This window comes from Hippopotamus amphibius, chromosome 2 (assembly GCF_030028045.1).
Source record: "Hippopotamus amphibius kiboko isolate mHipAmp2 chromosome 2, mHipAmp2.hap2, whole genome shotgun sequence".
NCBI classification, from domain to species: domain Eukaryota; kingdom Metazoa; phylum Chordata; class Mammalia; order Artiodactyla; family Hippopotamidae; genus Hippopotamus; species Hippopotamus amphibius.
This window is the reverse complement of record NC_080187.1, coordinates 178,350,524-178,368,266: the sequence shown is the minus strand read 5'-3', so window position 1 is coordinate 178,368,266 and position 17,743 is coordinate 178,350,524. Positions and strand designations below refer to the sequence as shown.

General features: G+C 41.4%; 1 protein-coding gene across 3 annotated transcripts in view; it reads right to left on the bottom strand.

Annotated features, from left to right (window-relative positions):
• The window catches only part of FMN1 (formin 1), a 296,198-nt gene that overhangs the window by 137,547 nt on the left and 140,908 nt on the right, over nucleotides 1–17,743 (bottom strand). For all 3 annotated transcript variants that reach the window (XM_057722129.1, XM_057722130.1, XM_057722133.1), the window contains exons 9-12: nucleotides 12,215–12,344; nucleotides 10,604–10,750; nucleotides 9,434–9,493; nucleotides 5,834–5,954 (exon numbers count right to left, since the gene is read on the bottom strand). In XM_057722129.1, coding sequence (XP_057578112.1) covers nucleotides 5,834–5,954; nucleotides 9,434–9,493; nucleotides 10,604–10,750; nucleotides 12,215–12,344 — 458 coding nt within the window. The remainder of the gene's footprint in view (nucleotides 1–5,833; nucleotides 5,955–9,433; nucleotides 9,494–10,603; nucleotides 10,751–12,214; nucleotides 12,345–17,743) is intronic.

Below are 17,743 nucleotides of genomic sequence, written 5' to 3'. Positions count from 1 at the left end.
CTTGAACTGTTACTTTCATGTATGTATGAATTTACATCCTCCTGCAACTTAGATTTTGAGGAAGAATATTCAGGTAGTAGTGTCGTACAAAAGAGGTTCATTTGGATCCTTCTGGGCTAATCGGGTAGCTCCACTAAGATAAGGACATGGGGACTGATGATGCCTAAAGAGGTGACGGGTGTACTTCAGTGTCAAGTTAGAGATATTACTACTATTCAAACTTGGAACGAAGAGTTCAACGTTTATTGAATGTCTGGACTGTGCATTTCACATAGCATCTCATTTAGAGAAGGCTTAAAAGAGTTAACATTTCAGGATAAACATTTGAAGGATAAACATTTATGGAGTGACAACAGATATCAAAAAAGTCAACAGAGACTCCTTGCCTTTCCAAAACTGTATAAGTATATTCCCAAATATTTCTAAAATGGTACATGTTCAAATATATAGTCTTAAATATTTAGAGAAAAGAACATCAGAATTATCTTAAAACACACACACACACACACACACACTCCCTTGCATCTCTGCCAACATTCTCAAACAAGTCTGATTATCTTACACTGAGGGTTAACTACTGATTACATTTTCCCAACTTATATATGCAATAACAGGGCCAATAATGCATCATTTTCAAGGCAAGATTTAGTGTACAGCTAGTTGATTAAATATCCTAAACTTAATGATACGGGATACTAAGTAAGTCTCATTAGCTATTGAGGGCAATTATTTTTATCCTTAAACTTTTCACAATAGGCTGACTTCTCAACACCTATCTGAAGAGTTCCTGTCATTTCCAACAAAAAAATTTTGACCTTTGCCTGTGTGCAGCAACGAAGACCCAACATAGCCAAAAAACAAATAAATTTATAAAAAAAAAATTCAGCTTTCCTACTTTGAAAGCCAGAAAGAATTTTTCATAATAAAACATGATCACAGGCTCATGTGATACAAATGTGGATTTGGGACCTGTGACACTAGAGTAATTTTAAGTAGCACTAAAGTTGCTCATTTTGGCTTTCAAGCTTCAAGAAATCAGAGAGAATGTGACCTATTCAACTGTATTTGTTTATGTGGATAACAAACCCAGTTAGGGCAATGCAGCCAGGGAGTATGAAGAGCACTAGTATAGGGCAAAGGCCATACCTATTCATCACCGTTACTCCTATTAAGGTCATCCAGGAATGACCATTTAACTAACAACTGTGTTCTTCGTATTAAAAATTGATAGTAACATCAACATCTCTTCTTAAACTATATTTCACGGAATGCATATTCTACAACATACTACTAAGTATATTCAGTGAAAGAAAAAAAGACAATGTTTCACGTTTTGAGAAATCTTGGTTTAAACAGGGTTAAACCATTTTGTTGTTTTTGTTACTGCAGGACTTCCCAGAACCTTTAATAAGCTTATAAGCACTGTGTCCCTGTGATTTGTTTTTGGTATATAGCATTTCCAGGTTTACTGGACTACAGGCTCTCTTTCAGAAAGCACCAATTCATATTTCATGCAATACTGGTGAGAGCCACTAGTCGGGGGATCCTATACCTATGGCCTCAGCAATTGTGTGTGTGTGTGTGTGTGTGACTGGTATTAACTGGCACAATCAGAAAGGATGCACTACATGGTGTGTTTGTTTCTTATTACTATTATGACAAATTACCACAAACTTAAACGGCTTAAAACAATACAAATATACCACCTCGTAGTTCCGTATGTTACAAGTCTGACACGGGTCTCGTTGAGCTGAAATCAAGGAGTTGACAAGGTTGCATTCCCTTCTGGAGGCTCTGTGGAGAGTCTGTTCCTTGCCTTTTCCAGTTTTAGAGGCTCCCCACATTCCTTGGTTCACTGCCCACTTCCTCCATCTTCAAAGCCAGCAACATGCATCTCTCTGATCATTCTACTGTACTATCTCCCGCTGACCATGGAGAAAGTTGTCAGCTTTCAAAGATTCATTTGAAAGATTTGTGTGATTAGATTAGGCCCACTTGGCTAGTCTGGGATAATCGCCCCACCTCAGTGTCAGCAAAGCCCCTTTTTGCCATGTAAGGTAACGGAGTCACAGATTGCAGGGATCAGGGTTTGGACATCTTTGGGAGCCATGACTCTGCCTACCACACATGAGTTGGTAAGAGTACCTTCAAAGTTCTGGCTAGCAAACAAGGTCAAGGGAGGCGAAAGAGAGAAGCTACTCCTGTTGTTTGCTCCCAGATATGACTTATATCATCAAAGTATCAGGAAAATCAAAATTATTATCTGAGTAAGGGAGGTAGAACAGTAAGCAAGATATGGAACACGTTCCCAAGCCCCGAGAGCTGGGTTTGTAGCCCCCTGGGAATTAGGTTCACCACACACACAGCCAGCTGGCCCCTCGACAATATGGGCCTGATTCTACAAGGTGTCTGTTTTCCAGTAAAAGGTATGTACCTCTAATCAGCTTTATTGAAGCTTTCCTTACTAAGGGACTGTGTGTTCATTACCTCCTATGATGTTGGTGTTCTAACTGCCCTATTTTACTGGTGAGATAATACTTTTTTATGGTTATGTTACAAGATCTCGCTTTCACCAAACCAGTGGAAAGTACATATCTGACTCCAAAGCCTGAGCTCTTAATGCTGTGCAGTACTGTTTGCTTTCCTAATCCATCTCTCCTATGTCTCCCCACCAAGCCCATACCCTGTCCCCTGCTCAAAAAAAACTGAGTTCTTTCCTAAGTCTGATCTGAGGGTCTACATACATGGTTCTAGGTGTGTGTGTGGGTGCACACCCTTGCACTCATGCTCACACATTCACTCCTTCTGTCATGTGTATCCTCGTAAGGCTTTATGCCTTGACGAGGTATCTCTGTGGTGATCTCTGATCAGACACGCAGACTTCTGGGCCAGCAACAGGATAAGTCGTGAGTACCGGCCTTAGAGTCACATCTAGTTTCAAAATGGGGCTACGTCATCATCTGTGAGGTACCTTGGCAGGTCACCCGAGCACCATGAACTTCAGTTTCCTCCTCTTATGAGAGCTGTATAACCATACCTGCTTCACGGGGTCACTGTAAGGATTTAAAGAGACGATCTGTGTAAAGCACCTGATGATAATCACGCAATAAACTGTAGCGGATACTGTTATCCTCAACTCCTTGCTATGTTTATCTACATAAAAGCGCTGTTGGAAGTTCTGGTCTCTAGGAAAGATGCTCATTGACAACCTCTACTGCTATCAGTGACATCTATACAACTAATACCATCGTTTAAATCCCACCCATTTGTTAAGGTGTGGTTCTTGCTACTCCAAACAATTTTCTTTTAAAAGCCTATGCCTGCCTGGAGAACTAGGGCCTGAGCCTTCTTGAAATTTGCTAATCACATCTGGTTTAGCTTTAGACATTTTCTGGGGTTTTGCCAGCAGCCAGGACACTTTAATGGCTACAATAAACCTCAAAGCCTCATCAAATCTTTGCTGTATGTGTGAAAATTATGTCCTCTTCAATTAAACATTCCATCTCAGCTCACACTCAGGCCTTATGGAAACGGAGCTGAAGCCTGAATGGGGACGTGAGATGAAACGGGCCGCCACGACTCTGGCCATCTCGCCAGATGGGATTTGGAAGAACGAGAAATTCATTAGAGAACCCACGGTCTCTATTTTCTTTAAATATTTACTAGGTACCTTTCATGTATTACAGACACTGGCATCTCTAAAGATTAGCAGGGCATTTTTGTTTAAATATTCAATGTGTGTGGGGCAGACCCGGTTTCCTCATTTGCCTTGGCGGTACACATCACGTCTTTTGGTGACGTCCTCCACAAAGAAGAAAAATAACTAAAAATAACTGAGGTAGTGTTTCATTTTCCTTCATAAGGCAGCTCTTCCAGGCTTCAGCAGGTCTTGTATTTCCCTAAAATTGACCGAGGAAACTGTCAGTTGAGTACTCAGAGATCTGGAATGACATCATGGATCTCCCTAGAGGAAATAAGGTACACCCAGGGTAGAGCTTTGGGGGCACCCCTGCCTCTAACCTGTCCTGTGAATTCACTCTTCTTTTTTAAAAATTTGTATTGGGGTATAGTTGATTTACAATGCTGTGTTAGTTTCAGGTGTACAGCAAAGTGCATCAGTTATACATATACATACATCCACTCTTTTTAGATTCTATTCCCATGTAGGTCACCACAGAGCAAATTCACTCTTCTCATCCCTTTGTTCTTTATCAGCAAACACGCAGGGATGTCAAAGGGATGGGGCTGAGCCAGGATGCCTGAGAAAGGCAGCCCATGGAGGGATGGCAGGCGAAGAGGAAAGACCCAACCGAGATCAGGTTTCTGCTCAAAAGACCACACAAGAGGGCAGGCCCTGGGTTTCACAAGGACCAAGAGACAAGAGAGGATGGGTGTTCAGGGATGGCCGTGGACTGGACAAGCACAGGTCTTCTCTGCTACTGCAAAAGCCACCCTGAGGACTGGCTTGGCCCTAGTTCTGCCATTGGAGAGGCATAGGAAAAAAACTGCCACGTGATGGCTCACTCCGCTTTCTTAGAATAAGAACCAAGCCCCTCATCTCAGTCAAGAATAAAACTGTCTGCTCTATTGAAGACGGAAAAGAATGACCGCAAGTTCATGTATCATGTTCCTGAACGAAGCATCCATTTGAATTCACGCTCTCGACCACATCGACAGGAGGAAAAAAGAAGCCACATGTTCCTTTAAAAATAATTTACAAGGTAAAAATATTCACTTGTAACCCCTATCCTTATTTAAGCAAGGTTTATGCCCAAAGTAAAAATAAATGGCTCTCCCTGCCACCGGGAGCAGATCTTTCCCACTTTACTTCCATTTCCAAGCTGTCCTCTGTCTAAGACATAGATTTCTGAGCACTCTTTCACAATAAACATTTTTAAAATGTTTATTTTATGTCTAAGTGTAAAAATATTCCTGGTGCAAGCTCTTCATTTCCTCAAGCTCTGCTTCTGGCGCTCTGGGCTCCATATCCACATTAACACGCTCCCTAAATCCTCCGCAGAGCTCTTCAATTGGAGTTATACAAGCTCCAAGGCAAGTATTTATATTCTTGGACAAGGAGATGTCTCCACAGTGAAAACACAAGACTCTAGAAATGCCAAAGGAAAATTCCTGCCCAAAAGAGACATATTTTCACCTTTTAAAAAAGCCAAAAAGGGCTTTCAGCATTTTGCTTTGAATAATTAAAAATGTAAATTAAACTAAAATAGACTGTTTACTATGGGTCTTGCCATCATTATTAGATTCATATACATAAACAAAATATATACGGGGGTGTGTGTGTGTGTGTGTGTGTGTGCGTGTGCCCGCGCGCGTGCTTGCGCCAGAGTGAGAGCCAGAGAGAAAGATAAGGCAGCAGAGTAAACTAGCTTGGAAAATGCAATGCATGAGATTTTCTAATCAGACCCGATCTGCCTCTCACTGGCTGTGTGAATACAGCCTCTTTTTTCTCATCCATAAAATGGAGTTAGTGTAATTCCTGCTTATTCGGGTCATTAGAATCATATGAGACCACAGTAAGAATTCAAAAAAAGGGTTGCTGTTGTTATTATTATTAAAATTATATCTATTTCATGTTGGAAAATGTAGATATAGCAAGATGTGTATATAATAAGCACTAATTAACACTAACAAATGAGAGAGATGTGTAAATACAGTGCCTCCAAATTGTGCACAGAGATGGAAAGTGTCCTGAGGTAGTGCACCATAACTGAACTCTCACCAATTCCATTCCCCGAGCTGGACAGAAATCACTCTCTTAAGTCATTTAAAAAAATCTTATCTATTATCATAATAACAGAACAGTTCCCGTTACCTTCTAGTTGCCTCTTCAGTTTTCTCAAATCTTTTATAAGGTCTTCAAATTTGACTTGGGAGGCCAGAAAGAAATCTTGTGGTTCAGGCAGGGGGAAAACACTCTTTTCTGTTCCTGCTTCCTAGAATACATGGTAAACAAAAGTACGTTATACTTCCCAATTATCACTTTCAGTTGAAATTTCAAAGTATCTCTTCTCGGATGGCTGGATACGAATCACAGCAATGCCTCCCTGCCATGCCTAACTTTGGACTGGTTACTTTGAAGTGCTTTTGTGTCTTTCACGTTATCAGTTTGGTCTTACTGGCACTGAGGTTGGCTATGGCTGTGGCATTGGCTGGGTTCTATTTTACCCCTTGAATCAAAGAGAAAATGGTAAGGTATGTCCTAATCTTCGATCCTCTACTCCCCTGGAAAAAGGCACATGAAGAACACATGAAAGTACTTAAATTGAGAGTCTCTGTTGAGTTTCACATGGTAGCAATTAGAGAACTCATATTTGGGGTATGCCAATAAGGTGTGAATTGGAAGGTACTGGATAAGGTAGCACTGCAGTGGGAGAAACAATCTCATTCCCTTATGCTTTTACCGACCTTCTTCTGCAGCTTAAAGCTCGTGCGTGCGTGTGTGTGTGTGTGTGTGTGTGATCAAATTCTTCACATATTGGTAAAGATTCTCCTAGTGTTGTTTGGCTAATCTTAGCAGATATTTATGAAGGTGTGGTTGGGTCGGGTTTTGACAAGCTCCACAACTATACCTGATAGAGGATCTCAGCTGAGAAACGTCCAGAGGGATACAACCCATAGGCACACTGGGCGACAAGCAGAGCCTCAACTATCTTTTCCAGTCCAGTTTGCCTTCTCCCTGAGTTGTTTAATATAAGCTTTGTGTCTTGCATATCTCAGGCTGTCTTCGCTTATTCTTCCCTCCATACAGGTTCCTCTGCCAGCTTTCCTTCACATTCCATCTTCCCTACTGCCATTAGGACTAATTCCAAACTCTAAAACTGCTTTACAAGGCACTTTATGATCTGGCCTCTGTCTCCATCTCCAGCCTGATTTCTCCCTTCCTCTATTGCTAACTCCCTCCCCTAAACGTTCATAAAATAAAAGAACAGGCCACAATTTCTTGCTTCTTGGCTTTCGTCTACAAAACAGTCCCCTTCCAAACTATTCCCCAACCCTTCCTCACACCTCCTTGTTCATACTCTTCTTTCAAGTCTGGAAGCAGATATCACTTCTTTGAAGGTCTCCCCTAAGCCCCAGCACTTGGGTGTTTCCAAGACTCCCTGCTAATTCCTATTATCACAGCACGTACCAACACTAATTTAAAAATTGCCTTGTTAGCTTGTGTGTCTTCCCCACTAGACTATAAACATTTTGAAGGCAGGAACTGTGTCTTGTTCTCGGTCGAGTACACACCATCTGGCCCACCAAAAAACGGTGTGCCTTTGTTTGACACAATTACAGAGGGCTTATAAAATGCTGTTCTGGGAAGTATGCACCTTGGGCAGGAGTCATCTAACTTACTGTCCTATTTTCTTGTGGTTTCAAGAATTCTCTGGACCCTACTCTCTTCCTTTAAGACCTCTGGCCTCATTTGGGATGCTAGGAGAAGCTGGTTTTCCTCATTTGATCAGAACAACATTTTACGTGATCAGTGTACTATTTTTCATCTTCCTCTACTTATTTTACTGCTTTCAAAAACAATGGAAGCAATACCCTAGTTTGAGTGCCAAGATGGAACAACATCTAAGATACTTGCTACAAAACTCCACGGTAATCTACACTGGAAGAACTCATGCATATCTTTCTATTTTCCAAAACTTTTTATCAGATTCATTCCTGGCTTCGTTTTTTTTGTTTTTTTTTTTTAAGCAAGAGAAAATGGTGCTGAGCAAATCAGCCTGGTAGTAGCTCTTGTGAAAGTTGCTCAATTTGAGTTCAAAAGACATGGCCTTAGAAGGGTTTCTTTAAACTTCACATAGACCTAGACTTGGACCAAAAACCAGGCATGAGTGGAAGGAAGCTTGGAGCAACAGTCACCTTCCTTCTGCTAATTGCTCATCACCCTTAACCAGAAATATCATCACTCGTGCTCCTAAGAGGGAAGGGATTGTTTAATGAAACACAGAAGTCTACACTCTTATTGAGTGAAATTCATCTCGCACAGTGAAAACTGGGAGACCACCACACAAATGTTGACTTCTTATTTTTCCTAAACGGGATCATCCTGTGTTTGAAACTAACCTTACTTTAAGATTGTCCTCTGTGAAGTTGATTCCACTGGGTCCCACTCTCTTCAACAGGAGTCAAATTCCACAGGCCAATTTCATCCCTCCTACACAGTGCGTCTGTGTAGGAAGGATGGTTAAGGCAGAGACTACGAGTAAATCTGCTCATGCCAACCCTGAATTTGAACCGTCACCCCAAGATTCTTCAGGATAATTCTTCTGCCACCCTGGTACCTGCTGTCAGAACTCTGGGTTCACACGTATTGCCTGAAGCTCAACACACCTGCCCTGCTCTACCAGAAAATAGCTCTCTCCCCTGCATCTCGTTCTTTACATACGTTACTTACTACATGCTTGTGGATACTTAGAGTATATTCAACTCAGCAAGTATTTATCAAGCACCTAAATATTACAGATATGAAAACAGAGACAACAAAGAGTTCTGGACCTCAAGGAGCAATGCCAGGACACTAGGTAACTGCTCAATGATATCTATATACAAGGGAATGATAAACCTGGTGGTAGGTACACTGACAACAGTTAGATAAACCCACCAGGAGGGCAGGAGAGAGGACGAAAGACTTCAGCAGTGCTTGGCTTGTCTTCTGTGTGAAACTGTAGGCCTTTTGAAAACGAAGCCCTGGAATCTTTACTTTTCTTCCCCTGGGACCTAGGAAAAACTCTGCTTATGTGGATAGTTAAGTGGGACTCCTGACAACATTTTCCTGAGATTTTTCCATTTATTGACTGCTAGGTTTCTCAATAACTTTCAATAGTACCTTTTTCTTCTCAAAGCTAGGACTCCTTGTTCTTGATTTAATGAGATGGAATAAAACACAGAAAATTGCGCTCAGGTGGATTCTTACAGAAATTTTTATTTCTAATGGCCCGATGTAATCTAAGCGGAGAAGATGGATTTCAAATTCCACGTCTTTAACTTGTTCACAGATGAACACTGCTGATAAAGTATTGGGTATTACTGCATCTTAAGTTCCTAAATTTTGGTCTGCATCCCAGAATCTCGTTTCAAATATAAGCAATTACTGAACGGATATAAGTTTCACAGAGACCCTCACAATCTGGTCAGAAGGCACTGAGATGACGGGGGGTCTCTCTGAACCTGTGTTATATAGCGGATTGAGAGTCAGTAGATTTGTGCCACTGAATAATGCTTCTCTTTACAAGAGTCAACTAAACTCTCTTGGCTCCAGTGTTCCCATCTGTAAACCAAGGAGGCTGGAGAGCTCTCAAATTCTATGTGGGACTTGAAATTCATCCATCCATCCATCATCCAATTTCTGAACACCAACAACATGCAGGAGCTGAAACCCCACTCGTGTAGTTTTCCAGGGAATGCCACTTCTTACCTGATCATAGTAACGCAGGTAGTATTTCACGACATAGTCCACCAGATTAATCCCATTATCCTAGGTTTAAAAGAGAAGCTTAAATGAGTATCATTCACATGAGATGCTGCCATGTTATATACTCAAAGAGCTGAAATCTCACTTTGTAACTTTAATACTTGTAACTTGTGCTACCTGGTCCTAATTCCGTTTGAGACGGGAGAGACTGTCCTCTTTCCTCCTTGTCCAATTCACTTTTATGGCATCTATACAAAGAAATGACACTACACTCTTTCTTGTAGAAGCAAAAACCCAAAGAGAAGATCCATAAGGCCTCTGAGGTAATGGCCAAGACAAGCACCGACCAACCAAAAGACCGTCTGAATATTTTCCGGCATAAAGCCAACAAGGGAGGGGGTAGGGCAGTGCTAAAGGGAACCAGAGAGTAGAACAGAAAACCATCCCTCCCTTCCCACCTTTCAAAAAACTGCGTGTTCTGAATGGCGTGAAAAACAATCAAGCTGGCTTAAAAGGAACACCGTGCCACTTTATGACCCTGGGACTCCAGGGGAGAGCCGGCCCTCCCACAAGGCAGCCTTTGTGTCCTGTTCACGTGGGTCTAATTCTAATTTGCCTGTGTGTTTCCCCTCCCTCTGCTCCCTCCGCCCCCCATGGGATGCCCAGATATGGGCTGGTTGTTTCTAAAGAGGGAGCTCTGCAGGGGTGTGGAGCCAAATGATAATTGGGCTCAGAGGGTTTGACAGTGGACCCCCAGCCCAATTGTTGTGGACCAAAGAAGAATTCAAATGCTCAGCCCCCTGGGTGAGTCAGCACTGCTCTCTGCTTAGGAGTGAGTAAATGATAAGCAGCTAACACCAAATTCAAACAGACCCAAGCCTTGTGCTGTGCCTAACGCTGTACGCCAGCTGTTTTATTCTCTCATGGCAGTTCAACACCCAACTCTGCTTTCAAGCAATCGAGTGCTGGGGATTTTGCCATCAAAAGAAGATCAAACAGGAAAAACCTATCTTTATTCAAAAGAAAGCAAAGAAAAAAAAAATGTACTGTTAGGGGGAGGATAGAGATGAATGGAACAACCAGGAACACTTTTTTCTTTTTTTTTTTAGTTGAAGATATAGAAGGAAAATAATGGCAGACCATAGACATTTGTCATGAAAAATAAATAAATACCCGGCTTTTGACATCCTTGAGTTTGGGCAGAATTTCTAAGCTGTATCCATCTGCTTGCCCCCGAGTCCTATTTCCTCCATTCATATAATTTCCAAAAGCCAGAATGAGAGCTAAAATATCCTTCACACTCTTCATGTGCAGCAAGCCCTGGGAAGACAAACACCAACTACTATAAGGCTGAACCACAAATGCACCTATGTTCATTCATCAACCAATATTTACTGAGCACCTGATAGGCTGTTTGCTGGCCTGTTACCAACTGGATTTACAGTTGGTGAAATGGAAAATACACTTCATTAAGCCGTAAGTGTCTTAAAAAATATGTTCACCGCCATCATTTTTTATCTTTCAATGAATTATAAACTGCATGTTTTAATACTGAATATTAAATATTAGTATTTATAGTTCTATTTGAGCCAATTTTATTTTCTAAATCCTTCTTTTAAAGGATTTAGAAATTGAAAAAAGAGAGCTGTTACACTTAGGCTTTGTATTTGATGGCTTCTAAGGATAAAGGGGTTAAAGATTATTTGGGGATCTGCTTTTAGACTGTAGATCTATATAATAAGCACAGTTAAATGCCAGGTAGATACAATAGCAAGCTTATTCTTCCTTATCCCTGGAAATAATCCTCAGAGGTGAACTCCAAGAACGTATTTCAAGGCCATAGGCTATGTTTATTAAGTGTTTGCTGATTTGTCCATTAACTTTTACAATTTCAAGCTGCTTGGGGTTTTCTTCAGCTCCCCATCTCGTTTTTCCTCTCTTTCTCATTCTTTTGCTCCAAGTGCAAATTTTCAAATTGATACTTTTTCCCCTTCTCTATAGTTTTAGTCAACTTTATTTTCCTTTATTTTAGGGTAAAGAAAGAAAACCAAGTGCAGCCCTAGGCTGACCTCTGCTCCTGCCTTTTAGGGTGTTATTAGAGGGTGTATATTATATACCTTGGTAATATTTGTGCTTTCTTTATTGAAATCTTTTATATTTTAGAAGGAAAAACACCCAGTGCCTTCAGATAAGCAGCTAAACACGACAGTATTTGCGGAGGAGCATCATGTTGTGAAGGACGTGGGTCACTGGGAGAAAAAGCCACATTCAAGAATTTATAATGAACACTTGTGGTAAAGCCAACAAAAACTTATTGGCCCATCACTCATTATCATAATTACTTATTTCATTGGTTAAGTCTCTGGACTATTTTTATTTTACCACGTAAAATAAAACACATTTCAGATGATCCAATGCACAGTTCTAAGGCAAATCTCTTCTGCAATCTAGAAAGAATGGAAAACACACTATACTATTTAGATTGGTTTTAAGTGGCCAGAATGTACATTGGGAGGTACCTGGAATATGTGAGAAGAAATCTGAAGTGTCATTTTTCTCTCCCTCTTTCTCCTCTGTCAATCTGCATCTCCTTTCTTACTCACTCGCCTGCACGCACACATACACTCATGGGATAATCGTCACAGTTACACTCAGGAAAACACACACGCTCAAGTCCAAAATTTTTCTGCAAAGGGATTAGAATTGATCTTTCCCACTCCCCACTTTCTCCTCCCTTCCCCCCAAGAAGAGCAAAGCTATTTTTGAATTAGACAGCAAACATACCTTAGAAGCGCGTGTGATGATCTCTACCTTTCGATGCAAGGCAGTGATACCCTCAGAAAAGACAGATCTGAAGATTATGCACTGGGCACGTTCAGCAAAATTAGGGATCTGGGCTAACTCGTGTAAAAATCTGTGAAAATTAAGAATGAATCATCTGACTTCACATATAATCACAAGGCAAATAAAAAGACAGCAGAAAAAGATTCATGAGAGCATTCCTTATGTGACAATGTCAACGGAACAATTACAAGAAGTATCAAATAGGCAGACTCAAGGGACTCCAAGGGTATGTGTTCTACCGTTGACAACAAAGCCACTTTTAAAAGTGGGTTTCCATATATCACCTCGCACCTGTCAGAATGGCTAGCATCAAAAAGAACACAAACAAATGTTGGCGAGGATGTGGAGAAAGGGAAACCCTTGTACACTATTGGTGGAAATGTAAATTGGTGCAGCCACTATGGAAAACAGTATGGAGATTTCCCAGAAAAACTAAATATGGAGCCACCATATGACCCAGCAACTCCACTTCTGGGCATATACCCCAAAAAACACAAAAACACTAATTTGAAAAGATACATGCACCCCAACACTCATAACAGTATTTATAATTACCAAGATATGGAAGCAACCTAAGTATCCATCAACAGACGAATGGATAAAGAAGATGTGATACACACACACACACACACACACAATGGAACACTACTCAGTCATAAAAAAGAAAGAAATTTTGTCATCTGCTAAGTGAAATAAGTCAGACAGACAAAGACAAATACTGTATGATACCATTTATATGTGGAATCTAAAAAATACGACAAAATAGTGAATATAACAAAAAAGAATCAGACTCACAGATACAGAGAATTAGTGGTTACCAGTCAAGGGAGGGGGGCGTATAAGGATAGGGGAGTGGGAGGTGCAAACTATTGGATGTAAGATAGGCTCAAAGATATATTGAACAACACAGGGAATATAGCTGATATTTTGTAATGCCTGTAAATGGTTAGTGACCTTTAAAAATTGTATAAAAAATTTTAAAAATTAAAAAAAAAAAGGGTTTCTATAATGGTGAATAAACATCCGATGTATAAATTAAGAACAGAAAGTTAATTCAAGTATACTGAACCATGTGAAGTTATTTATCTCTTGCTACCCAAATAAGACTAAACCCAAATAGAAAGCATTAATCTTTAGTGTTTGAAAAAAAAAATACACACTACACTCCCTTTATAATGCAGCATTCCCTAATGGTGTATTAAGGCAGGCTAAGTAAAGAGAAGACTTGAGACAAACATCTACAGACAAGTGATTAAAAAAAAAAATCTTTCTGAAATGAGATTACTATTATTTTTTTTTCTCAACTATAAGTCTATAATGATTCTGCTCTACAGGTATGTGTTTACTTTTCCACATCAACCTACCTACACAGACAAGACTTCACAGCTCCATGCTCAGAACAAAGGAGGCACTCATTAAGTGGGCACGATCTAAAGTTTCTTAAAAACTATGGCAAGACAGATCTTAAAAGCTAAAGGTGAGTACTGACCTGCACACAGAAGCTCACTGTCTGAGCAGCTGGGCACTGGTGCTCTTTGCAAAATTAACTTGGAAGAGCTACATATTCTCTAGGCCAACCACCCAAGGAAGGGGTATAAACTAAAATGGGTGGAAAGAGTTGAATTCAGAAAAGGGGAGAATCCACTAACAGCTATTAAATCCATCTGGGGGTTGAAAGGATGATTAGCTGATAGTTCTGCAAGTCTTGGTCAAACCATAACATCATTACTTTGACATTTTGTAACCTCTTACCAAGAATGCTTTCACGTAGGAGCAAAGCTGGAGACCCTTTCTTTCCATAATTAAAAAAGTTGTTGTATAACAAAGGGAGTGCAACTCGAGGATGGAAGATGCCTTAGAGGACTGGGACGGGGAGGGTGAGGGGGACTCTGGGACGGGGAGGGTGGGGGGGACTCGAGGGAGAGTTGGGGGGGGAGTCGAGGGAGGGAGGGAATACGGGGATATGTGTATAAAAACAGATGATTGAACTTGGTGTACCCCCCCAAAAAAAAAATTTCCTCAGCTAATACTCTGTGCTTCTTTTAGGGACACTTGGGTTTTAATAAGATTCTAATAATCAACGGTTTTCCTTATTTATCCTACAACCAGGTCATAATCGTTTTTTTTCCCGCTAAATGACACTGAGAGGAAGCAAAGAATACCCATAAAAGAAAACATACCTTTAAGGTTCTGTAACTGATTATTATGAAAACCATGTGATGGGATATAAAGGTAGAAACCCCAAAGAATTCTGAATTAGGACAAGATGAAAAAGTTACACTCTACATGTAAATTGTTTCTTCGTAAAATTAGTATTAAACCATTGATTCGTTTACAACTGAAATCAGGGGTATCACTAGTTTTCACAAACAGGAGCAATAAAAAGCTTGTGGGACTGACGCATTTGATCCTATAGTGAGTCTTGGGAAGTTTCACTTATTCAGACGCTGCTGAGAGCTACCTCAAGGGTAGTGCCCTGCTTTTCTCCCTTTCCAAATGCAACCAGGAAACACTAATCCCTAAGTAGGACCCAGATCCCAGAGTAGGTACACTTCCTCGTTTAAATGAACACAGTGAATGAAGAATTGATGGAGAGGATATACAGATCGACACCTCAGCTTACCAGCAAGGACTTGGATAAGAAGGAAATGCTATATAAACAATTACTTACAACTAGTCTCCAAAAAGGAGGTCTAGGACCAATATGAGGTGACGAACCCATAGACTCAACCAATGTGTGTTACCCAGAAAAGAGTAAAATAGAACTACAAGGTTCCCTGGGATCAAAGTCTTCCTGGAATTAGGGCCTGCCCTAGGAAGGCTCTCAGAGAAGCTTAAAGACTCAATGTGCTGTGTAAAGAGAATGGCCCGAAACACATATTCAGAGTTGGAGGGGAGAGGGAAAGTCACAAATTTCAAATTACTTTTGGATAGAACTCAAGGGATGTATCACCAAAAATACCAAGGCATCAGTCACCAAGAATTTTAGTGTCGCTTATGAAGCATTTACAGTGTGTCAGGCACCATGCTAAGACCTGAGAACAGAATTAATTTATACGCAATTCCTTCCTGACCACCTGAGAAATAAATCCACAGTTACCACGGAGTGTGATGAGTGCTCTTGGAGATGGGGCCTAAAATAGGAGCTATGGAAGCCTCACCCAGGGCATCAAAGTCAGAGCCCTGTAGGGACCATGTCAGCCAAGGCCTCCGGCAGCCCTCTGGTCCTTGTGCAGGACACATGTGAGAAACTGCCAGTGAGAGCCTGGACAGGCTTAATGATACTTGTGGGGAGAGGTGAGAAGAAGCTAAAATGGTGTTTGTGTTTTAAAATAAAGAGTTCAAGCTTTTTCTGAATGAATGAAGGGTTTTAAAGAGAGGAGTGACACGTTCAGCTTTTTGTTTTAGAAAATCACCCTGGCAATGGCTTGGCTGATTGATTGGAGGTGGTAGAGGATTTGAGGCTGGGAGCAGCTGGAATGTTCTAAGGGGGAAGGAGAGAGGGGCTGCAGTGTGGAGGCTGAGGGGTGAATGGTGAGAAAGCCCCTGAGACAGCCAGACCCAGAGTAGCTGACCCATCCCACGGGATGCTGAGAAGAGGCCAGGATGACTTGTGGGTTTTGGGCCTGGTCACCTGGCAGATGGTGAAGATAACAAAATACTAGAGAAGCAAATCTGGGGAAAATAAAGTCTTGAGGAAAGCACCATTTCCCATTTATCTGAGAAAGTACCAGAAGTACACATTAACTCGAAGGCTATGAAGCGTGCAATATCTTATCCCACAACTGAGTTTTATACTCTAGGCATAAGGGCAGGGGGTAAGCACTCTTTTACACACCCCCAAGGAGAGCGTCCTGGACATTACTAGGCTGTGGTACTTATGAATACTTATGGACTGATTTCCTTTCGGACTAGTCTAACTTTATACCCTAGGGCCAGAGACAGAAAGGACTAAATACCCGCAAAGAGCCACAGACTAGGGACCTTCCTCTTCTTTCCTTAAGGCAGGCTGATCTTCCCAGGACAGACTGTAACTTCAGCCTGTATACAGGCGAGAAGTTCTGCACCCCACGGTACGTGGGTCACACATCCACAGCAGCAACTCAGCTAACAGGTGCAACAGTGCAACGGCCCACTGTTTTCAAGGGACTAACATTTGGTTTCTCATCCCTTAAAGCCCTGCATAATATCATTTCGGGTGTGTGTACATGCTGCAGCCTATGTTCCTCCATAGAGAAGGACGCTCACAGAACCTTGTTTCAACAAGTCAATATGTCTTCTTTTGGAGGTTGTCCCATGGCAGCTGTGGGTCCAAGCGGAGCACCCCAATAGGCTGTATATGGTGTCCTTACTTTAGGTCACAAAAAACACACATCAGGCCTAATCAAACCCAGTAGAGGCTCCCCTCGCCTCACCACCATCCCAAGTAGAGTGTGAACGGAGTTGAGGACCATGTTGCAGGGAGTGGCTCTCAGATAGCCTGGTCCCAAGCAGATGACACCTCTGTGGGAAATGGCTTTCTGCATCTGGCCCTGAGGAGTAAGAAAGCTGATGAGGTGACTGATGGGGCCAGCCTCTCCAGACTGTGATTTATAGGACTGGGCACCACAGGAATCTCAGGAAACTACAGTGCTGAAACTATAAATGATTCATATTTTCCAGTATGTAAAACATGCTTACAGTCAACTCACTTGAAGCTAATGGCAAATAGGTTGCCAGAAAATCAGGCTATGGCATAAATCAAACAAAGGCTACACTGTGCAGGAGATCGGGAGTAAAGGTGAAATTCACTCAGGCCAGGAGGCCCTACCTCTTTGGGCCTCACCCTCTAGCAACTGAGCCCAAGCACATCCTTAGGACAACATGACCATCTACTTTGCTGTCACTAAGAGCTTAGCGTGTTCAGGAAGCCATTATGATGACCATTTATAAATTGTAAATATGCTATTCTATCCAGATCATCAGTAGAGAAAACAGGAAGAGGAAGTGATCTGTTAATTACCTGCTGTGATTATTCTGTGTTCTGGTAATTAATCTTGAAAAATAATGCTAGAAAGGCATTAACACAGAAGGAAAAGGGGAATCCTTCCAGGGGCAAGGACCCACTGTTCATGTCACCAGGTGGGCCATTCACATAGCTCAGTGCAGGGGTTGGTTAATTATGGTCCCCAGGCCAGATTCAGCCTATCCTTCGGTTTTGTATGGTCCATCAGCTACCATCTTCACATTTTTAAATGGGTGGGAAAAAAAAGTCAACAGAGGATAATGTTTTGTGACGTAAAAATGACATGAAATTCATATTTCAGTGTCCTTAAATAAAATGTTATTGGTGCACAGCCAGGCTCATTCGTTTATGCATTGTCTATGCTTGCTTTTGCACAACAATGGTCAACTTGAGTAGTTCCAAGAGACTGCAATGGCTCACAAAGCCTAAAGTACTTACTACCAGGTCCGTTATTGGAAAAGTTT